The sequence below is a fragment of the Hippocampus bargibanti genome, linkage group LG07 (genome assembly GCF_051943395.1).
Source record: "Hippocampus bargibanti isolate YZ-2025 linkage group LG07, ASM5194339v1, whole genome shotgun sequence".
Lineage (NCBI taxonomy): Eukaryota > Metazoa > Chordata > Actinopteri > Syngnathiformes > Syngnathidae > Hippocampus > Hippocampus bargibanti.
This window is the reverse complement of record NC_142740.1, coordinates 25,553,078-25,577,002: the sequence shown is the minus strand read 5'-3', so window position 1 is coordinate 25,577,002 and position 23,925 is coordinate 25,553,078. Positions and strand designations below refer to the sequence as shown.

The following is a 23,925-nucleotide window of genomic DNA, read 5'->3' as shown; positions in this document are numbered from 1 at the left end:
ATAACAACAATGCAGCCTGTGAGGAAATTATGAGGGGAACCCCCTGAATTTTACTACATGTTGCAGTGCATGTGCGGTGATGCAAAACAAACAAAACATGGGCCACCACAAATTAACAGGCAGTACGGTGGTTTCCGTGAACAAGGGGGTTCCCCAAAACTGTTTTCATATTGTCACCATTGATATCAATCATGCAGAAGCACATGTACAGCCAAATGTATCTTATTTGAGAGTTGTAGCGGAGGCAACCTCACCTCGCGCTGTCTGGCTCGTCGTCCTCTTTGGTGCCTTCTTTGCCAGCGGGGTGATTTCGGAGAACCCGCTGGACTCGGAGCACATGGACAACGGCGAGGGGAGGGACTGTGGAGACAAGGCATCATCCTGTAGGGAGAATGTGTGTCAGAGATGTTCGGTCGGACAATGTGAACAAAAGCTCGAACACGGGAAGATTGTCTTTTACTGCCGGCAGAGGACGCAGCAGCCATTCATGATCGACATCCTCTGCCAAGCTATTTATTGATAGTACAGTAAAGTCTCGTTATATCGATATCGGATATATCGATAGTCCCGGTTATATCGATACTATTTCTATTCACGCACGGAGAAAATTACATGCAAACAGGGTCGGATATATCGATAGTCCCGGTTATATCCATATTTTTTCGGACTCCCTTGAATATCGATATAACGAGACTTTATTGTATATGCAAATTTAAGTGATACATTAGTAAAACATAGTCTTCTTGATTTGAATACCACACCCCTAAATGTTCCAAGCACAAACAACTATAAACAACAAAACGTCGACATTTTAATTGGTTGTACTTTCCATGAACTGACAGATTTGTAACCTGCCTATTGAGCTCTTCCTTTGAAGGAGTTTACCAAGTCCTAAATTAATTTTACTCTTAAATTAAAATTTAAATAAAATTTAAATTTAAATTGTAAATTTCTCCACTGTGAGACTAATAAAGGCAAATTCAATCCAATCTTACATGAAGATGACAGTTTAGCAGGCTGTGTCTGTTCACCTCAGATTGACCCCAGATTTTCTGTGCTTCCATTGTGGGCCTTGTGTTCGGCGGCATGAAACTTTTAAATATGTTAACTTCTATTCTGTTTATTCTCTTATCAATGTGCTATCAGTATCTGGAATGAGGGCAATCTCTTGCCGGCCTTATTTTGAGTTTGTTGATGAACAAAAACGTATTCATAAGGTTCGCAAGAAGCGGATGTGTAGAAAATAGATAACAATAATTACCCTTTGTACTTATTGCAAATGGGGAAATTATTTTTTTTCATACAACTGAACGGGTCCACATCTATCACAGGATAAAATTCTAATAAGAATACATTTAATGTATACATGCCTTTCAAAAAATTAGTTTGTTGGTAAAGTACTACGATCATAAAAAGGAATTTGCACAAATATATCCTCTCCGCTGATAGAAAATATGATTTTTCAGTCAAGTTCAAATATGCCCTCAGACACTATTAGAAGAAAGCATGACTTGCCTTGATAATTTTCTTGTCATGACACAACAGATTATCATGAATAAAAGGAAGCCACATTTTACAAATTGTGCAAAGAGACAAATCTCCTTGGGTTTGAATGGCTAAATTGTGTTTTTTCTTCATTCTAGTAATAGTGTAGCGCAAAAGTGCAATATTTTTAACACATTACAATTCAGAATTTTGGTCACGCTTCTTTTACATTCGTCACAAGGTTATCATCATTGTCAGTACCAATATTTTGATTGGCTGTGGGAAAAAAAAACACTTTCACTGCCCTATTTCAAGGCCTCTATGTGACAAATTTCTTCCCTTTATTAAAGGACTATTTACTGTACTATAATGAATGCTTAGTTCCTAAAAAGTAACAATAATTGACATGCAGGGACCCCACTTGCAAAGAAAATGCAATTGTACAAGGTCACGGTAGTATTTAGATGGTGCAGAGCATTGTCATCAAATGGTGAGTATAGTTTTGCTTTTTTGATTGTTACTGTGCTGATGACCATTTTGTGTTTAGGAGCCTTTTACTGAGCGAGTTGCTTGTTCTGTAGCCACAAAGGGACATAAGTCTTTTTGTGCCGGTCCCAAGCCCGGATAAATACAGAGGGTTGTGTCAGGAAGGGCATCCGACGTAAAAGCTGGGCCAAAACAAACATGCGTATCATACCTCTGAAGATGGAGGTTACTGATTCGCTGTGGCGACCCCTTGAAGGGAAAAGCCGAAAGGAAAAGAAGAATTTGTCTCTCCCACAAATTATGATTAATAAAGTCAATCAATAACTTTGCACTAAGAAAACTTGTCTTTGTTGTGACACTGTGTGAAAACATCCAGGTTTCAGATTATGCTAATTTGATTAAACCTGTCAACACTGTAATAAATGAAGGAATGGAGGCGGCGTCCTTGACACGGACAATAAACATTTAAATGACATGGTGTTTGCCTCTTTTGCTAATAAGTGACTCCCAGGAGTGTAGCATGTCCAGTCGGGTGTGTGTCAGCCACGAGCATCTGTCCATGTTTTGGTACCATCTGGATTCGTGCATGCATGTAAATCGTACGGAAGGTGTGTGTGTGTTTTGCATTGTAAAAACAAGTCAAAAGGAGAAAATTGTGAAAGTACGTAGTCTACAAACTTACGTGTGAAGAATATGGGGAATGTGCCTCCACAGTCGTGGGGGACAGGACGGAGCTCAGGGTGTGAGCAGGTGACAGAGAGTGCACGTTCACCTCACCGTCTGGAAGTACTAGGACAAAGACACACAAATTCCATTATGTTAAACAACACACGTGTTCTTCGCTTAGGCTTCAGTGCTAGGCGCTTGGTTGAACAAGTCAGACTACAAGGAGAAACAGTACAAGTAATACAATTGAGATGTATCTGCATTTAAGTTGTACCGGTGCAGGTGGTGCTTGTGTGGTAGCTGTCAGTCCATGCAGGTAATGGAATATCAAAGTCAAAGTCTGGAACTTCGGATGTCTGAAACATCAAAAACACAAATTTGTTATGGCAAAGTGTTTCACTTGCAGGCAGGCCTATTGTTCACTAAATTGGTGAGAAATTATCCTCTTCTGTAATGTAGATGAGCATGGCAAAAAGAAATGTGCAATTTATTAAAGAATGGATTTTCATATTTTTGATTTTCTTAATGTAATTACAGATCAACATTGGGAATGTGATCTTGTATGCGGTTGTAATTACAGATCAACATTGGGAATGTGATTTTCTATGCGGTTATATTTTTCAAGGTCCTCCCTTGGAGTGCTATTGAACACAAGGAATGAATTAATCTGTACAGCAAGAAACAATACAGTATAAAATTTATTATACATTATGTTGGTCTCAGGTTAGGCTAAAATAAAGGCTAATTATTTCATTTATCAACTTCGGTCAAGAGTTGTCAACACTTTGATTTACAGCAGGGGTGTCAGTCATTTTTTGCCGCGGGCCACATTGTAGTTATGGTTTCCTCTCGAGGGCCGTTATGAATTTGGGGAACCCATTAGAATGTTTAAATCCCTTCAAATATTACATATAGAGCACACAGCAAATTAATGAATAACTCGTTTTCAACTCTGAAGTCAAGAATAATGACTTTTATTGTGGTTGACATCCAAAAATATGAAATTTTGGCTCAGATTTTAGCAATCATCATGGAATTTAACAAGTTTGATTTGCTTTCGCGGGCCGAAAAAAAATGATGTGGCGGGCCGGATTTGGCCCGCGGGCCTTGACTTTGACACCTGTGATTTACAGCCTTTTGGGCATTAACAACTTCAAACAGTCATCCCTAAATCCGAGAATACACTTTTTTTTAAATCGTGGGGCTTTATCATTTACAAGAAGATCGCTGCCGCCACCTGGTGGTGGAACGCCCGAAGTTCATTGAGCGTCAAAGGTATTGTCACCTTTGGCAGTTCGAAGCTTCATTATTTACACACATTTGTTATGAAAGGCCAATTTGAAGTCACACTTTACTCACATAGTCTGCATTCTCAAGGACTTTAAGCAAATCATCTGCATCGCCCAAGGAGTCAAGTTCATCAAAAAGACTGATGTCTAAAGGAAGAAAAAATAGAGCAGAATTTAAAAAGTTGAATAACACAATAAGAAACGTTCATATGACACACAAGATCGTCAGACAATATTTTTCTCGCGACTTAAAATTGTGACACACCGCTTCATGGGGCCGTGCTGTTTAGGTGTTCACATTTTGGATTGGATTTTCCTTTATTAGTCTCGCAGTGGAGAAATGTTACATTTCACAGCATCAAAGTTATGAAAGGAAGATGAAAGGAATGAAAATAGAAAAACAAAATACATGAGCTGCTGGAAAGTCGGCTAGCCACTTCTTTTCTGATGTTAAAAAAATAGTTACGGCTACATCAGTTGCATATCTGAGATTTTACTTTATACTTCTTTTAGTGACTTTGTGATGACACGGTCATGCTTTATGATGACAATCATGCTATGAAATGTTTCATCATCAAAGTGTACTTATTCGTCAAAAACGAGATTTTTTTTTGTCTTAAAAATGTATATTTAATATTGTTACACACCATTATAAAATTCTGGAGTTAGCATAACATAACCTAAGCACTGGTATAATATAGATGCTGGTTGTTTCTTTCAAGTACTTAAAGATTCGTTTACACGTAGATAAATGGAAATTGCTAAAAGCAAGAACACGTATGGATACTTAATAGGCATATTTAACTGGTCTCTTATAAATGCTTTGAGTATTGCGTATGACAAGATGATGTTGCCACAACCTTTAGCCTTGATTTTGGTTAAATTCCATTGCAAAGTGTATAACGGTGCATTAATTTGATTAAGCTTGCATCAATATTCATTAGTTTGTAACAGTACAGTATCAACATTTTAGTCACTTGAAATTACATATTTTTCATCATGATGTAATAATTTGATCTCTGGAACCAGCTTCCTTGTTATTACTTCCTAACACACGCTGTTACATCATTGCGTTATTTCCAGTTAGCTCAAGATAACTCGTGCTGGAACAAGGCGCAAGATACACCGCCGCCTTTGTACAAGACGCAATAGTTCTAAATTATATTAAAAATCTCAACCACTATAACTAAGGACGTGTTGATTTGATTTATAGTGTTCATGAGTGACGCCTTTGACGGTTGAGAATAAAAACTTACCCCATTCGCCTCCCTGGTCGATAGAGAAACCCATTTCCGGGTTCATCGTGAAACAACGTTGTTGACTATCGAAATCTAACGTTAAGTTGGACGACATTTTCCTTCAAATTCATTGAGAAGTTTAATATAGAAAAATTGTCGCTCTGGTATCGAAACGTGTACATCCACCGAAACTGATCAGGAGTATATTTTCATGACGTAACAAACAGACGTTCCACAAAGAGACACGACGGCAAACACGCAGGGTCAAAATTTATTCAGCAAGTCGGAAATTTAGTCGGAGATTTAGTCGGAAAACGCCGCTTTGGCACGACTTGGCCACAAAGCGGCGGGATGGCACTAAATAAAGGAAGTGTATTTGTCAGGAGGTTCCTTTGCTTATTTAACAAAATTTAAGTGCGGATCAAGTCTCCCCAAAAATAAATGTGATAACAAATGGAATGCAAAACAATACAAACAACAATATAAACCACACGTAATCAAAATGATGTTGTTCATTATCTAGGGTTGAACTCCACTTTCTTAGAAAGATGTTCCATTGCTAACCGGTTGTAATGAGGAACAAACCCCAAAATACTACTCAAGATAGAAAAACCTTTATTTAAATGGACCAAAAAGCGAGGTCGTTAAAAAGCCTGGTTAATTACTAATTATAAAGGTTGTGAGAATACATGACTGACTCCAAAGCAGCCTTGTCTTGGGACTTGGTGTGGATACAACGGAAGAATGCTAACACAGCCTTGACAGCATGATGCTGATGTGCCACTTGTGGTTTGAATTAAGAGTCTTGACAGGGAGCATCTGGCTTCTAAAGTCAATAAATATAGATGACTGACTGTCTACCACAAATGCAGATGGAAAAACGAAACATTCACACCCAAACTACACAATTGTGAAATATATTTCAAATAAAAATATGTTGTGGCTGTTTTTCTTCATAACAGAAATAAGTGTAAATGTAATGGATACTTGCTTAAAATGTTGCAGCACTGTTCTACACCTTCAGGGTGTAGTAGTTAGTTGACATTTTGATGAGTGTCTGCTAAAGAGCTGAATTTGTCAGGATATATTTAGATGTCTTGCGTCGATTCACGTCATTCTAAGAATCAGCCTCTTCAAAGAATCTTCAGAAGACAAAAAAAACAGGCACGATGATACAATACTGTATCCATTTTGCACATCTGATCACAGCACCCTGCGATGAAACATGAATCATTTCATGAAGTACATGCAAATGTCAAACTGGCCATGACGTGTTGTGTAGTATGATGTGAAAGGACCCCGTGGATGTCAAGTAGCCACACATATGGCCCTTGCTTGTTATGCTCGCACAGAAAAAACAGCAACATTTTTTCACATTCTGTCAAGGGCTTGTGAAATAGAAATACATATAAAGCAACTTTAGAGTATGGTTGTTGCTCTGCCATACTTCCACAAAAGTGGGGGCCATGTGAGATGTCATTAAGCGCAGGTTTGGTGATTTTCCCAGTAACGGTGAACAAAATAACATCAAAATAATGATTTCATAAACTATTTATATACGGCACTATTTATTGGAACAAGTAGGGCATAGGAAATCGACTAATCACCATTCTTATAGTACCTGCATGATACACTACAATACATCCTAATTTATATAGTGCTTTCACAACAGCTCCAGCTGTAACAACGCGGTTCACATAAGTCAACACAAAGCAAAATAATAAACACAACAGGAACATAAAAACATGGAGTGGTGTGTAATCTTAATGACTTTCCCCATGTACGCTATGATGTTTGATTAAGTAAATGTACCATAGTTAGCATACAGCTACAGTAGGTAATTTAATTTAATTAGATTGGTCTGTAAAGTATAATTACCGTATATGTATAAGGCACACCAAAAAGCCTTCATTTTCTTCAAAAGATGGCTCAGCTCCTTATACGCAGGTGCAACTTACATGTGAAGTAATATTGAGCCACAACAGGTTTCACGACTGTCAGCAGCCACTAACTCCATTTCCCCCCGTAGAACAAGTAGTACATAACCCCAGAATCTACTGTAGCGCCTTATAATGTGGTGTGCCTTATATTTGGAAAACTTTTACATATTTTTATCTTGTATTTGGAAACGTTTTTTCATTCGCTTAAGGTGCACCTTATATATGGTAAAGTTTGAAAATACAACATTCATTGGGGGTGCGCCTTATACTCTGGTGCACCTTATACACCGGTATACGTAATTTACAAAAAAAATCTGTTTATTTTTCTTTCCTTGCAACATAATGACAGTTAGGACAATTATTTTTTTCTATGTGGCAGAGATACATTATTAATCTTTGTTACCATTCATATAAACAATTCTAAATTTCACTGCGACATTTGTCCATCCATCCATCCATTTTCCATACCGCTTATTCCTCATTAGGGTCGCGGGGGGGTGCTGGAGCCTATCTCAGCTGTCTTCGGGCACGAGGCGGGGGACACCCTGAATTGGTTGCCAGCCAATCGCACTGCGACATTTGTGAATACATCAAAATCATTTGTGTGACTTTTGGTTTGGTAAAATACCAAGAGACCACTTTTCAATGGCTAAATAAAGATTGGAAAACCCTGTGTCAAGGTGTGTTAAAAATCTCAAACCGGTGTACAGCCGCACTAATCCTTAGTGAACATTTCAGGTCGCTGCGAGATTAACCTGAGGTGGTCTGCTTGACTTTGCACTGGATCGGATGATGTCTACTGCATTTTGACAGCTCAAGAGATCATCTTGTTTGATTTGTTATAGTGCAGGAGATACTCATTAAGAGTAAGCAATCTGTCAGAAGTATTCTATGAGCCCTTTGAACATGGATACATACCCAGGATACTCAGATCACACTAACAATGCCAAGAAATAATTGTTGAAATGTGCGACTCCCTTAAACTTCCATCCATCCATTTTCCATACCGCTTATTCCTCATTAGGGTCGCAGGGGGTGGTGGAACCTACCCGAGCTGTCTTCGGGCACCAAGCGGGGGACACCCGGAATTGGTTGCCAGCCAATCGCAAGGCACACAAAGACAAACAACATTCACTCTCACACTCACATCTAGGGACAATATCGAGTGTTCAATCTGCCTGCCATGCATGTTTTTGAAATGTGGGAGGAAACCGGAGGACCCGGAGAAAACCCACGCGGGAGAACTTTCAAACTCCACACAGTGAGGGCGGAGCGGGACACGAACCGGCGACCTCTGCACTGTGAAGCTGGCGTGCTAACCACTTGACTACTGGGCTGCCAGCCTTAAACTTAACATCACATAATAATAATAATACAGGTAATAATAATAAGTATTATTATTATTATAGCTAATAGCTAGCTAGCTATTTAATAATAATAATAATACATTTCATTTATAAGCGCCTTTCAAAACTTTCAAGGACACTTTGCAGTCATAGATATTTTTTTTATAGCTAGCTAGCTAGCTAATATATAGAATAGAGATAAAGCTAGCTAGCTAATGGATAGCTATTAGATACTAAATGTACCGTATTTTCCAGTGTATAAAGTGCACCGGAGTATAAGGCGCACCCCGAAATTATTTTTTTCCCCCATATATAAGGCGCACCGGACTGTAAGGCACACCTTCAATGAATGAAAAAAGTTTCCCAAATACAATATATAAATATATAAAAGTTTTCCAAATATAACGCACACCACATCACATTATAAGGCGCTACAGTAGAGGGTGGGGTGACGCACTACCTCTTCTACGGGTGGAAATGGAGTTGTTGGCTTCTGACAGTTGTTTACGAAACCTGTTGTGGCTCAATATGACTTCACATATAAGGCGCACCTACGTATCAGGAGCTGGGTCATCTTTTGAAGAAAATGACAGCTTTTGGATGCGCTTTATACACCGGAAAATACAGTAGTTGTTTTAAGGATCCAAACTTGTTTTTTGTATTATTGCAGTGAATTTATTGCAGTTTTATGTCGATCAGCAGCCAGGATGGTGACATTGGGTTTGGAATGGGTGATTATTTTGCGATAATGTTATCTTTCCAAAAATATTGTCAACCCCATCTGTCCAATTACTGCTTTACCTTTAATTTCTACTGTATCATTGATTTCATATTTTCTAATGTTGAAGGATATTCATGCAATACATTTTCTTGCCAAACACTGAGATGCCCATTACATTAAAAGGTCAAAAGTGTCAAGTATTTGAGAGGTGAGAAGTCATAATATTGATATTTGACACTGTTGTAGTGATAGTCGAATGGGCTACAAGAATAAAATGATTCCATACATCACAATATCAATATTTTGCTCCCCTAGGCGTAAATTTATTGAACAACAAATGTCTGCCTGTAAGATGCCGTTCTGATACATTTTGATAGCGTGCCTGATGTAATATGTTGTACGGCACGATGGCGTGCGGTTGGGGGCAGTAGGAAGGGGGCTTTTATTGATTGTGTGTAAAGCCACTCATATGCGGACATGTACAACGGATTATCAGGTTAACCCAATACAGAGCGCTTTAATAGGTTCAGACCGCGGCACGATATCCCCTGCGTTTTGTCTGAGGTGATCCGGTTATGATTATCATTTCATTAAGAGGTGAATTCATATCACGTCAAGTACTTTTCTCGTACAGTAAAGTCTCGTTATATCGATATTCAAGGGAGTCCGAAAAAATATCGATATAACCGGGACTATCGATATATCCGAGCCTTTTTGCATGTAATTTTCTCCGTGCGTGCATAGAAATAGTATCGATATAACCGGGACTATCGATATATCCGATATCGATATAACGAGACTTTACTGTATTTTAATATTTGAAAATGGAGAGAGGTAATAGTTGGACTAGTCGAAACGGCTCTCAATGTAACAGTGTAATTCTACATCGGTTCATATTATGGAGTTAAGCCTCCCTTTAGAACTTTTGAAAAACATATTCTGGAAATGTACAAAAATCATGTGATCACTGGGAGAACATGAGAAAAACAAACAATAACAACATTGTAACCATTACAGAAAGCAAAGGCCCATTAACCCATAGTTCTTAAGTCTCTGCCAAACCCAACATGCCTCACAAGTTGTTTATTCGCAGGAAATCACATTACCGTCAGCGTATAGGTGGTTGCACGTTGTATTTGCCTCTCGTTATGTGTAGTCGTGATGGCCGGCGGTGATAATACTTGCACACATCGACATAGTCGCTTTCTATGAAACAAAAGGAAAACGCAGGTCGCGGGGTGACATTTGTGTAAAACACAAACTAGCATTGCCTGAATCATCAGTATCTCAGCTGGTTTGATCACACATAAACATTTCGCAGAATCATCAGGCCACGCACAGTAGCAAATTTTCAGTGAACTGCTATGTCAGGGAAAAGAGAAACACAAGAAAAACCCCCACAGTGGATAAAAAAAGCGACTTCGAACCACATTTCATCTTTTGTTGCTCAGATTGATGACCTTTGAGATGGATGATGCTCCGCTGCACTGTGTTGCATTGTCTTATGCCGGCCCGACACAAAGAGGGTAGAACACTTATCATCTAAGGCCTATGCATGGAACCGGGAGGAGGGGTTGTCACCGAAGTGAAGGGGTGGGGTTCCCTCTGATAAAATGTAATGGAGATGGCCTAATGACAGCACGGGCAGATGGAGGGTCCCCCCCTCCTGTGACAACAACAGCCTCAACCTCCATCTTGAAGCTGGAAAAAAAAGGATTTATTCGGATGTTCTCTATCTATCTATCTATCTATCTATCTATCTATCTATCTATCTATCTATCTATCCATCCATCCAGCTATTTTTTTAAACATGGCACATGGTACATGGCTGTGCGTATTGTTACTCAGGTTTCATTTGCTGGCCTTTCATAGCGGTGAGTTGCTTAGCATGAGGCTCTCCAGGTTTGTAGACTTCGGGTTGGGATTAGTGTTTGAGAGGACATTGTTTGGTGGGAATGGTGCTGTGAATACAAAGGGATTAGTGCAGAAGGTTGCTTGATTGACTGTGTTTTTTTGTATTTGTTTGTGTGTGTATGTGTGTCGGTGAATGGTGGTACCATGCTGAAGTTAATGAATCCATTAGAGAACCTCCAAAATGTTTCAAATGAAGCGCAGGGTAAAATAAGGTTTATAAAAGGTTGGTATGTAACAGATCCAAAAAAATTCAAGTACCTAACATTCAGTTCCCATAATGTTCCTGAGAAGCCATAGCAAAAGAAGCCTTCTGAAATCATCTCAATGCCTTGAACCATGTGCCACCATTAGGTCCACACAAAGAACAGTCTGACAAATGAGCACTTTATGTCCCTCTTTGACTTTAATGAATTTATACGTTATCTGGCCCGTAATGGAGGCCGTGGCAGAGGGGCTGGCGCAAGGCCATAACAAATGAAAAGCTCTGATTAGCGCAGAATGAGACAAGAAGGGGGAAAAAATGCCATTCATCTTGGTTAGCATCCCTCGTGAGCTCTTTTATAGTTGCTGTTACAAGGACCGTGGAGCCAGGGGTGCCCGTCCCATAAGTGGGGCAGCTGAGTGGTCAGCGGCCCCGGCGTTGACGGAACGTCTGGTCCACTCGCACAGTTCAAGTCAGTGAATGGCTCAGTGCAGTTTGACTCCTGAATAACCTTCGGAGGTACCGGGAGCTTCACCCTTATATGACCCCGCTCTGTGGAGAGGGGTGTGTGAGTGTGTGTTGGGGGGGTCTACTCCACATAGAAGGGGAGGGTATCACCCACTCTTAGTCTCACACAAGCAGCAGGTAAACACAAACGGCAGAAATAAACATCTTGAATATGCAAATGTTAAACGATTTAAATACAGTACTGTGTGTCGTGTTTCCATATGCACCTTCAAGATAATACACACCCAGCGTTGATGGATTAGTGGATGTAAAGAAATGTGGTTGTAGATCAATCTGATGTTGATGATATCCACGTTGTTCCATCTCAAATGTCTATTTTGATCTGAGAAATGTACTTGAGAAATATTATAAAATAGTTGTAGGTAAGAGGTGATTCGCATTCGAATGTAATTGGTTAATTTTGGACACAGCAATAATGCCATGAACCCAAGGTGCACACACACACACACCATTTTTTTCTTACATTCACTCAAAAAAATTGTATTTCTTTGTTGATACACTGGAGGTCACACTTTTCAAGCCACCTTTCAAATTTGCTAGTTAGATAGCTAGCTTGATAATTCTTTTCTACTGTATACTATTAAAACGTGGCATGTAAACAAGGATGTTTTCATATCCATGGTAGCGTGACGGACGGACGGACGGACGGACGGACAGACAGACAGACAGACAGACAGACAGACAGACAGATAGATAGATAGATAGATAGATAGATACATACATAGAGTTCAAATTGAATTCATAGTGTAGCAAAAGACCCTCAATACTATGATTGTTTCAAACGATAATAATGCTCAATTTGGATTTTTCAGAAGAGTCATAAATCCAATCGAATGTGTGTTCATTATTGACGACTTAGCTTGTACAGTGGAGGGGGAAAACGTTGGATATTCTACATCAGTTTAAATAGGACTTTATCGAGCTTTATCAGTAATCTTTAGCTATAAAATGGAGTTATGCAAATCAGTTGTTGACGTTCCACTGACTTTGGTTTATGATTGCATATCAAATCTGTTTATTTTTACTGAAATGCAATACATCTTATATATAAAAAAAGCAATGAAACATGTAAACGTTTTGAGACCTTTGCTATTGCTTTCAGCTTTCAAGCTAACATTTCGTCCCGGATTCATAGCTGAAAGCTTTGACGTCTAATTCTTGGTGTTTTTGATTTAGCATTCTTCTATTTAACCGGAAAGTAGGCCAACTAGTTACGTGTACAAAAAAATAAACCTTAGACCCACCACAGCAGCAGCGAAAGCGTTTAGTCTCAATCGTGTTGGAGCTTGATACGGACCACTGTTGTCATTGGGAGAAGTGCTGTTTTTGAGCGGCCCCTCCTCCTACTCCCTGGCCGGGCCCCCTGGGCTCTCGAGCCGCCTCGCACGCTTTTCAGTCCGACCCGGGAGAGGAATGCGCGGGGATGCCGAGTACCGCCGACTGTAGGACACCGACGAAACCTGCACTATAAGTACCGTTATGGACACCCATGATCCGTATGTCCATTTGAGTAAGTACACTTCCTGATATTCGACTTTTAAACCCGTCGCGGAGAATGAAAGCTCCGGATAGGAAGAACACTGCTGGAGGAGTGTTCCCCGGCCATGGCGTTCTCTCTGTGGGCTTTCACCTCACGCAGCGTCGGCTCGAGTAGCCCGGTGCTCCCATGTATCGAAACGATTATTTTTTTGTGCTGTAAATAAAGTCAGGTGGTCAGGGAAGGTCAGAGGTTGGCATTTTAATAGCTCTCATGTAATTTATGACTTCACGAAAGTGTTTGAAACTTAATTTACTGCGCGAGCTCGGGGAGACTTTTCGTGATAACGAGAAAGCAGGGTTTGTTGTCACAAACAAACTTGTGACATCCCCGTTACACCCCACCACCCCTCATCTCTTCCACGCAACGCGGGTCATCTTAGAGGGCATCCATCCCACGGACAGCGTGATGTCATTTTGCTAAGTAAAGCTTCACTCCTGCTCTGACTCGACGACTTTGCCCTTGAACCAGCTGATGGCTTTCTTTTTTTCACCCCCCTTTCGTTGCCCTTCTATTAGCAGAATTGTTTATGTGACAGCTTTACAGCCCTGTAGAGTCTGGCAACACGTGGTTCACAGTAGGCCAAAGGAGATGGATTTAGTTTACTCAATTAACAAGTTGAATTACACATGTTTTCGCCAGCAATGTTTTGTTCTCTTCATGTACTGCAGAACTTTTGCATTTGCATTCTTTGTGCAGGAGCATATTACCATTGTAGATTCTTGTTTTGCAGCACTTTATATTGTCTTGGCAAAGGAGTATTGGTGTAACTTTTTAATGCAGTTTTTCAATCCCAGTTATGTATGCAGCACCCAGAATTGACATGGGCAAAACAATACTCCAAAAAAGGCAAAAATCTGGTGGCAGATTAGGTGGAACAGCATAGAGAATGAAAACCTCTGGTAATGGAGTTGGTAGAATGTGAATACAAAGTACAAATGATTAATGTTAACATAATTTGTAGACAATAGCGACATTCTCTATTTGGGCATGAAAGATCACAAATATTTTACAATAAATACCTAGTTAAAAAACTGAGAACTCAGCAAAAAACACAATTATGATACTACACTTATTATCTTAAAAACAAAACAAAGAAACAACCATTAAATCAGTGCATTCAAAACTTATACCTAAAATGTTTTCCGGAAAAGAAGAAGAAGAAGAAAGTTAAAGACAACTGAACTATACTTGAAAGAAATATGTAAGCCACTCTAACATTATACGTATTTTGACAATTAAATGTGCAAATCTTTCCCTCGCAGAAGCCATTTTGTGCATGTTATATCTCTCTTGTGGCCACAGTTTCAAACACATTTATTTCCTTTCATGTTTGACACTCCATCGCTGTATATTATAGCACGCGCACGTTGATATTTGTTGGCAAATGGTCTTTTTTTTTGGGAGTCATGTTTGTATATGCTAAATCCCCTTTCTATTGTGTTGTTCAGCGTGCACTGGGTAGATCGAGAGGTATTTGGACAATGAGCGACTTGTTGTCTTTTTCGGCCCACCGCCGTGAATTTGAAATGTAACTGTCAAGGTGGAGTTGAATTTTTGAATGTCAATTTTAGGAAACATGGCTTTTCCCATCTAGGAATAGCAACGATTTTATGCACTATTTGCAAACAAACTCGTTTTCAAAGCGTCCTAAAATAGAAGAGGTCACATGACACATCTGGATGTTTTTCATATGAGTGATTTATACTTAAGGCCCAGAAGTGTTTTGCGTTCAAATGTTTAGTATAATGATGTCTTTTCTGATGGGTTTATATAGGTTCATGCTTGCATAGAAATTTGGGTTACGGCAGCCGTAGGAATGGAACGTTAGTTTGACACATTTTCTTGGAAAATAGCTTTTTGAGGCACATTCTAAATTATCATCCAATGGGCACTTTGGCAGAGTTTCAGACAGTTACAAGACAGTGTTTCCCAACTCTTACTGAGCCACGGCACATATTTTATAAAAAAAAATCGTACAGCACAATTCCAAGCCAAAATGTCATCAAAAACATATTGGAAAAATAATTTTAAATGATAATTTCAATTCATATTATTCACAAATGTAAGTTAATTGTGGACTTCCTGTCATCTAGTGGAAAATTATTACAATTATTCTGCCTGTCATTGTAGTTTGTAGGGGTGTAGATTTTCAGATTAAATATCAGCCAGTCAATCAATATTTTTTTTAATCATTTTTCAATTACTGTCACTTTATGCTCAAAATGATCTTGGGAAATTGACATAGTTTGTACCTAAAGATATTATTTTATTTTTTTTAAATGATTTGCTCCCTGTTGGTTTTTCAAGCTTTTATTCGTTGGCTGTTTGTGGGGTTTGTGTCTTCTGTAGATGAAAAGCGTACTCAATTGGGTTAAGATCGATTTTGGAATATTTCGGATGAATGTTAGACGCATGTAGATACGCTAACAAGTCCGTACCTGATAAACAACAGGAAGGTGATTCCTTTTTTAGCTACACATTTCTATCAATGGATGATACATAATGTGGTATGCATTGGATCCTTTCCATGCCCATGTTTTTTTTTTTCACTGCCATTCTCTTTAGCTATTGTGTTGGATCTTTTTAAGTTGTGCTGCTTTTGTTAGCAGCTGAGAGTGCCACCAGTGAACAATCAATTGCCACAGCGCCACATTTTTTATTGTATTTTTTATTTTTATTATTTTTGGGGAAGTAGAGCCAGTGTACCAAAAGACATTCGCATGGCATTAAATTCCAACACAAGATCGGCCTTTGAACATAAACAGCCTCAATGTGCTATCGCTGAAAGAGGCTTTTAATTGTTTCCATAACCAGTGTGCCCCTGAGGGTAATGGAAGAGACATCTGGATGGGGCAACTTGTAAGCGAAGCCTATAGCGGTCAACCGGATACGGAGTATTTAGGCCCTGTGCCGTCCCAAATGATCTGATTATTTGTCGTTTCATCATCAGCTTTTTTTTTCAGTTTAAAGACAAAAACAATCCAAAGCACGGTTCTGGGTTTCTGTTGCAGTAAAATGGTTCTTGTTGTTAATGATTAATCATCTAGAGCACGGGTGTCAAAGTCAAGGCCCGCGGACCAAATGCGGCCCGCCACATCATTTTTTTCAGCCCGCGAAATCAAATCAAACTTGTTAAATTCCATGATGATTGCTAAAATCTGAGCCAAAATTTCATATTTTTGGATGTCAACCACAATAAAAGTCATTATTCTTGACTTCAGATTTGAAAACGAGTTATTCATTAATTTGCTGTGTGCTCTATATGTAATATTTGAAGGGATTTAAACATTCTAATGGGTGCCCCAAATTCATAACGGCCCTCGAGAGGAAACCATAACTATAATGTGGCCCGCGGCAAAAAATGACTTTGACACCCCTGATCTAGAGCTTCATCTTCCAAACCCTTCCATGTCATGTTGTTAAAATGATAACTGCTTAAAAATACTTTTTTTTAGATTTAAATGACATCTCACTAAGTCTGATTTGTTTCGATGATTGCGTTGATAAACTGCAGCGCAGATGAAACAAAACTGTCTCGTGATCTGATTGCTTGGAGGTCCGCTCATATTTTCTCACACATCTGTTACAGTGGGCCTATTGGCCACCCTTTGATCCATGAAATAATCATAATTTCTTCTTTCTCAGCATTTTTTTTTTCTTTCAAACTTTCCCATCCTCCAAAGGGATCTAGATGACCACCCCGCTTGCCCCGTTCCTCGCTCCCCCTCATTCCCCTCGGGCACACTTTGATGCTGAGAACTTATTTAAAAAGTCTTGACAAGGGACGGCAAGCGAAAACAAGGAACTATAAAAGAAGAAGAATCACAGGGAAAGCAGTCGCCTCGTTTGATGTGAACAACCGCGACTTTTTCTTTGGCTCACGCTCTGACTCAACACTTGGATCCAGCCACACGTTCATACATAAATCCCGCCTAGCCCGACATATAGCTGACTGTCTGGGACCCGACCGCGACCACGTCATCATGTGACTGAAGGAATGCGGCCGTTGCCGCTAGTCTGGGAAGCCGTGGCGGCTTTCAAAACCTGCTCGCTGACTGCCAAACCCTTGATGCAGTTTCCCCCACCCACTCCCACAGAGATAAATAAACCACACAGGTAGAGGGTGTGGCTCTTGGCAGGTTTACTCAAGGATTCTCGCTACTTGAGACCCAATGCATTAGCACACAATACACACGGTAGTATTGAGTGTGTGTAGTGCAAAATGCTGCTTGACTGGATCGTGTAGGTGTGTGTGAGTGTGTTGGGGGCCATGTGCTTGTGAGAACAGAGTTGAGGGGAAAAAGAAGGGGGCGCAGGGGGTCCATTCTCAGGGCTAATTGTCAGTAATTAGTCATTAGTGAAGAAGGTCAAACCCCATAAATGAATTCCAGATTTAATCAAGAGGAGGACCTTGGAAAAGGTTGTGTCGATGTGCGTTTTGGATCGTCTTCATGAATTGTGCAATAACTGCATGCAATCCGCACAAACTCGCACAACCGCCGGTCTGTTCGCTGTTTGCTTGTTTCGGGTGCTCTATCGACTGCCTGTGAGTTGTTTGTTTTTTTTTAAACCACCCCACACCCCCAATGCATCTCTCCCACAATCAGGAAATAATAGATTTTGAAATAATCCTTCTCAAATCACCATGCTCATGAAACCGGAATTAACTCCACAGGGCAATGTTCAATATCACATTTTAATATTCTTAACTGACACACCAGTTTGGAAAAAAATGCTCTTCTTGAGAACCATTGGCGTTTTCTCGTTGATGAGGAATATGTTGTGCAAATTTTATCTACCGGTTCTTTTGTGTTTGTTTGCATTTTTATTTATTTGTTTATGTGTTTATTTTTTGTAGTATGTCTGCTACAACTCAACTAAATAAAAACCCAAAGACCTTTTCTGGGGGAATGTGGTTCTTTTTTTTTTCTTTTTTTCAGAAAATTGTTCAACATAATTTTCATTGTTGTTTAATTTTAACTCATTCACTGCTAGATGTGCAAAAATGTGTCCACTCCATGGCCAGGGTTTTTGTCATTGTCACTCGAATTCCAGGATCAACAGAATATTGATACAGCGTTGGAAACCTTAGACTCTATTCTTTCATCGGAAAAAAGAGTTAATTCCTAAATTATATAGCTCTGGAGATATCTGAGTTTGAAACGAGAGTGCTGTCCAGAATACAATAACTACATATTACAGTAAAGTCTCGTTATATCGATATTCTCCGGAGTCGGAAAAAATATCGATATAACCGAACTATTGATATATCCGATCCTGCGGCATGTAAATTTTCTCCTTGCGTTCATAGAAATAGTATCGTAATGAGCAGTACTATCGATATAACAAGACTTTACTGTAGTTTATATAGCGCTATAACAACAGCTCAAGCGATAACAAAGCGCTAACATGGAAAAAGGGAAATGATGCCCACTTATGGAAAAGAAAAAAAAAATTCCAGAGGCCATGGCCAGCGCTTTCTCGGCAACCAACCATGAAAAAACCAAAACCCGAACAAATTTGAGAATGGCGCTTTAATTAAATCATATTTTCAATTCCCATATAAATTCGTGAATGGCAGTGAATGAGTTAATTTAGTTGAATTGATTTGGGGACTACCCGAGTCAGTCTATTTTTTGGCTCTTGGCTGGAAATTCCTCCTTCCAAAAGAAATATGAAAGCATATTTTGATTCCGATGATTCTGAATCTGATTATGATATTTTTCGTCAACTGAAGACGTGAATGATTTCCCCTCGATGTCCCAATACTTATATATAACTATATGGTTCTGGAGTTATCTGAGCTTGAAATGAGGGCGGCTGTCCAAAATCCAATACAATACATACATATTGGTTTATGTTGGGCTTTAACAGCAGCTGAAGCTAGAACAAAGCGCGAACATGGAAAAAGGGAAATTCTGCCCCTTTGTGGAAGGGAAAAACATTGCCACAGGCAATGGCCAGCGCTTTAATGGCACCCAAAGAAGAAAAAACTAAATGGCGCTTCACGTCATCTTTTCAATTCGTGAATGGCAGTGAATGAGTTAATTTTTAAATATTAGCGACTCTCATTTGCAATGTAGACCAGGCTGTAGCTTGACATAACTGAAAATGATCGCATGCATGGTGTCCCATCGGCGTTTGACAGTCTTTGCACTTTTTGTCAGCAAATTTAGTAGTAGTAGCTTGCTAGTTGACATTGGAGCAGTGCAGCAAAATTGCCGCCCAGCAATATACTTTTTTTTCCCTGACTGCGGTTCAGCGGCAGTTCGAGCCGCTTTTACGACCATCAAACTGGTCCACCGCGAAGTACATTTCTCTCTATTCAGGGCAAGTTTCTCAAAACCAGATCTGTTTTTTACAAACCACATGGTAGAAGACCTGCTACTACAGTCGTTGATGAAAACATAAAACATAAAACCTCTAACCGCAGCTGGAATCAAATCTGATACCTTTGAATTGTGAGGTCGACACATTAACCACTGGACCACTGAGCCACCTGTAAGGTTTTTTTTTTAAACATATTTATTCAAATTCCCGTCCCGTCAATGTTTTTCATTACCTTCCCTAATGAGCCACGTCAAATGTCAGTTTTAACTCATTTGCTGCCATTCACGAATTTATTCGATAATTGAAAATATCACGTAGAGTGCAATTCCCGAATTTGTTTTTTTCATGTTTGGGTGCCAATAAAGCGCTGGCCATGGCCTCTGGAAATGTTTTTTTCGCGTTTTTCCATGTTAGCCGTTGGTTCTAGCTTCAGCTGTTGTTAAAGCCCTATAGAAACCAATATGTATGGATTATATTGTATTTTTGACAGCCACCCTCATTTCAAGCTCATATAACTCCAGACCCATATAATTCAGGAATTAACTTTTTTATGATGAAAGAAGAGAGTCAGAGGTTTCTTACGCTTTATTGGATGTTTATATAGTCGTTAAACTCAATATTCTGTGGGCCCTGCAATTCGAGTGACAATAACAAAAACCCTAGGACTAGAGTGGACACATTTTTGCACGTCTTGCAGTGAATAAGTTAATATACAACGTGGGCCATAACGTGAATAATGGCTGATATATGTATGCCCTCTGATTACAAATATACTCTAAATAACAATGAAAACAAAGACATCTATTGAAATGATGTCCCCACAAATCCCTTTGCAAGCTTTTGCTCAAGGTGTTCAGAGAATGTGCCAAATTTAGCGCATAGGGGTTAATTCGCTGTGTTTTATGTGGGCCACGACATTCTATTAAAACACAATGCATTTAAGGATTAATTTCTGCTTCTCCCGTTGGGATTTGCTAAGTCTTGGAACGATATCCTGTGCGTCTCCGCCTCGTTTTGTACTTTTCCATCTAGGCTTGTCGAATCTCTTTTACCAGTCTGCCCCAATGCGAGTGGATCCGATTACTGTCGGTGGCCCTCATCCAAATGGTGTACGGACATTTGATGCAGCTCCACGCAGGTGCTCAGCGCACAAGACCGTCTGTTATGTGTGCTTTAAGTAGTGCTTGTACAGGGCTTTGCTTCGCACCCCTCCGATGCTAATGTTTATTTATAAGGTGACAGGTTGAATTTTTGATACGTTGGCAGGAGGTATTAAAGAAGCAGTCGCACACTTCTGTTCGGCACAGGTTGTATTCTCTGGTGATTACAATTCATTAAAGTGTCTTTTAAAGTTGGCAAATGGAACAATGAGAATTGCAGGACAAGGTTTTTTTCATTAAAACAACCCAAAAAAATTGCTTTACAATCTGTTAGCTTAATGTTACAAAGAGCAGCAAAATAGTGCCAAAAAATGTTTTATTTCCTTATTTTCTAACGTATTCATATTAGAGTGCTATTTTCAGAAAAATAAATCTGGAGCAGTAGCTCGAACAAATCAATGGCATTTCCATTCATTTCAATGCATCGGTATGATTTAAGATACACATTTTTCTTAGTTCAAGCATGGTCAGTGAACAAATTCAATTTATATCTCAAAGCAGCCCTGTATTTTTGAAGCCCCTATTTCTGTACCAAGGTTCAGATGCTACTTGCATTCCGCTCGTGGGTTTCTCGGTTTATTTAAGTTCCCTTAGCCTTTACCGTGTATTGTTCTTCTTTGCCTTTAAGGTATATTTTCGGCCTGTGTTTGCATCTGGCTTTTCACTTTGCTGTCTGTTTACTTGACCACCGTCCAGAATTCGAAGACAATTCCTGACTTCCTGGACTGCTATACATGAGAAACGCTAGTGCTACGGCTAAGGACACGTTCATATTAATAACCAACAAACATACGGGCAGCTGACAATCTCATAACTGGTCCATTTTTCTTTGTGCATTCACTGGCCATTCGCCAAAGTTTTCCATTGCATGTACATCAATAATCCATAGTGCAATGATTCACAAATGAATTAGAAGTGGCACACCATAAAATGCTTGTATAAAAAAAAGAAAAAAAATGTATTTATTATTTAATTATGTCTGTGTAAGCTTATTTAATTATATTATTTAATTATTATATATTTAAAGGACAACGAACGCCTCCGGACAAGTTGTGTCCATAATTTGTCAAATCACTTGAAATGACTACTACTGAGCATATTTTACAAAGATTCCACCGCATATAGCCATATTTTACGTTTTAAGACTCGCGCTGAATATTCAGGAAGTCTTGTTTTCGAGTTGACGACGATGCCTGACGTGACGTCACGTCTGGAACGCCCCTGACCGAGAAATCGACACACAATGCGTTTTGGGTACTTTGTTTGGTCTGAAAACTTTGCGTTGATCCGTGTTGATGGTGAAATTAGAAGGAAAGCACCTAACTTACGTGATGGTGAATCGTTGTGTGTTGCACCAAAACTACTATTTGATACTAGTTGACAGAAATTCCCAGCAGTCTAATCAGCCCATTTCCAACGGAGCTTGGGCGCCATCTTGTGCATTTTCTGGGACGCTGCATTGGAGTCCTGATGGCTCGAATTGGTACGGGAGGACTTCTTTAATCGATTGCAAACATGTATGCTTTCCTCTTCAGAACTATTTGAATCATATTCATAACTGCATGAGTAACAAGAAAGCATATTCTCCGAAGCTGAAGCCATTGTTTTGATTTTAGAGCAAGGCAAGACGTCCTGGCGTGATGTCCAAAACTCGGCATCTCCGAGGTAATTTTGAAGTAGTTTTGTGACACTTTAAGTCATTTTTATTGGTGTTTTGCATTTGACTAAAATATCAGCCTTCGTGTTTTGGGTATTTTCGATGCTATAAAACGTTTTTCTGATGTCAGTTAGGAAACAAAAAAATGGTGTCGGTTGTCCTTTAAGGATTGAATGGAATGGAATTGTACTTTAAAGTTAAATACAGCTGAACGGTACTTCAGCAGTAATTCTTTCGCATAACACTAGAGGCAGCCTTTGTACCACGAGTACCACTCATATCACACTTTGCGAATCAGTGCTTTCGAGGACTTAAACAATGATTACCTTCAGTCTTTTAATTTTACTGACGGAGAATCATAAAGGCAACCACTGAAACACAGTGATCATGTTATTTTTAGGGGTTCATGGCCCCCACGCCCCAAAAAGCATCTTTCCTGGATGCCACTATTTACAGAACAACTTGGGGTCATCATTTAACTTCCCAAGGGAAGCGTTGACGCCACATACGAGCCTACTCTAGCCGAGTGTAGTCTCCGATGCTTGTTAGCTTGCAAGCTAGCTTGTGTGCATTGGAAAACCGCACAACAACCCGGTGGAATAGTGTATATTCCAGCCACCAGAGTCTTTAAGCGGACATGTTTTATCATCTCAAACATGATGTGTCAAAATTTCGGTTTGCAAGGACTTTTAACTCATTCACTGCCAGAAATATGCAAAAAAATGTGTCCACTCCAGTGCCAGGTTTTTTGTCATGGTCACTTGAATTCCAGGACCCACAGAATATTGAGTTTTAGGACTACATAAACATTCAATACAGTGTTAGAAACTCTCTTCTTTCATCAGAAAAAGAGTTAAATCCAAAATTATATGAGTCGAGAGTTATATGAGCTTATTTGGTTCCTTCTTGTTGCTACTGTCCCAATATTTTCCGTGTTATGTATCCTCGAGATCTCAATTATTCACCTAAGCCTTAGGTGTCAAAGTCAAGGCCCGCGGGCCAAATCCGGCCCGCCACATCATTTTTTTCCATGATGATTGCTAAAATCTGAGCCAAAATTTCATATTTTTGGATGTCAACCACAATAAAAGTCATTATTCTTGACTTCAGATTTCAAAAAGAGTTATTCATTAATTTGCTGTGTGTTCTATATGTAATATTTGAAGGGATGTAAACATTCTAATGGGTTCCCCAAATTCATAACGGCCCTTGAGAGGAAACCATAACTACAATGTGGCCCGCGGCAAAAAATGACTTTGACACCCCTGACCTAAGGAATCAGAATCAGAAAACCTTTATTCGTCCCACAATGGGGAAATTTGCAACCTCAGGAAAATCTCAACCTTACACTTTAGTCCTCTTCATCTACATCTTTTATACCGCTAATGAATTGAAAGTCCATTTATCATTTATAAATGTCAAA

At 39.4% G+C, this 23,925-nt stretch overlaps 2 protein-coding genes and 1 long non-coding RNA gene across 3 annotated transcripts in view; 1 reads left to right on the top strand and 2 right to left on the bottom strand.

Moving 5' to 3' along the window:
- The window catches only part of atf6 (activating transcription factor 6), a 43,916-nt gene extending 38,522 nt beyond the window's left edge, over positions 1-5,394 (bottom strand). The window contains exons 1-5 of the mRNA XM_089000349.1: positions 5,183-5,394; positions 3,997-4,073; positions 2,912-2,993; positions 2,654-2,760; positions 255-381 (exon numbers count right to left, since the gene is read on the bottom strand). Coding sequence (XP_088856475.1) covers positions 255-381; positions 2,654-2,760; positions 2,912-2,993; positions 3,997-4,073; positions 5,183-5,279 — 490 coding nt within the window. The 5' untranslated portion in view covers positions 5,280-5,394. The remainder of the gene's footprint in view (positions 1-254; positions 382-2,653; positions 2,761-2,911; positions 2,994-3,996; positions 4,074-5,182) is intronic.
- Positions 5,395-5,775: 381 nt separating this feature from the next.
- LOC148895926 (uncharacterized) lies at positions 5,776-13,199 on the bottom strand. Its single transcript, XR_016115522.1, has 3 exons — positions 13,060-13,199; positions 10,278-10,377; positions 5,776-7,674 (listed from the first exon to the last, which is right to left on the bottom strand). It is a non-coding gene; the product is annotated as an uncharacterized LOC148895926 (long non-coding RNA).
- Positions 13,189-23,925, top strand: part of rxrgb (retinoid X receptor, gamma b) — a 40,399-nt gene continuing 29,662 nt past the window's right edge. Inside the window, exon 1 of the mRNA XM_089000535.1 lies at positions 13,189-13,325. The gene's annotated coding sequence lies outside the window, so the exon portion shown is untranslated. The remainder of the gene's footprint in view (positions 13,326-23,925) is intronic.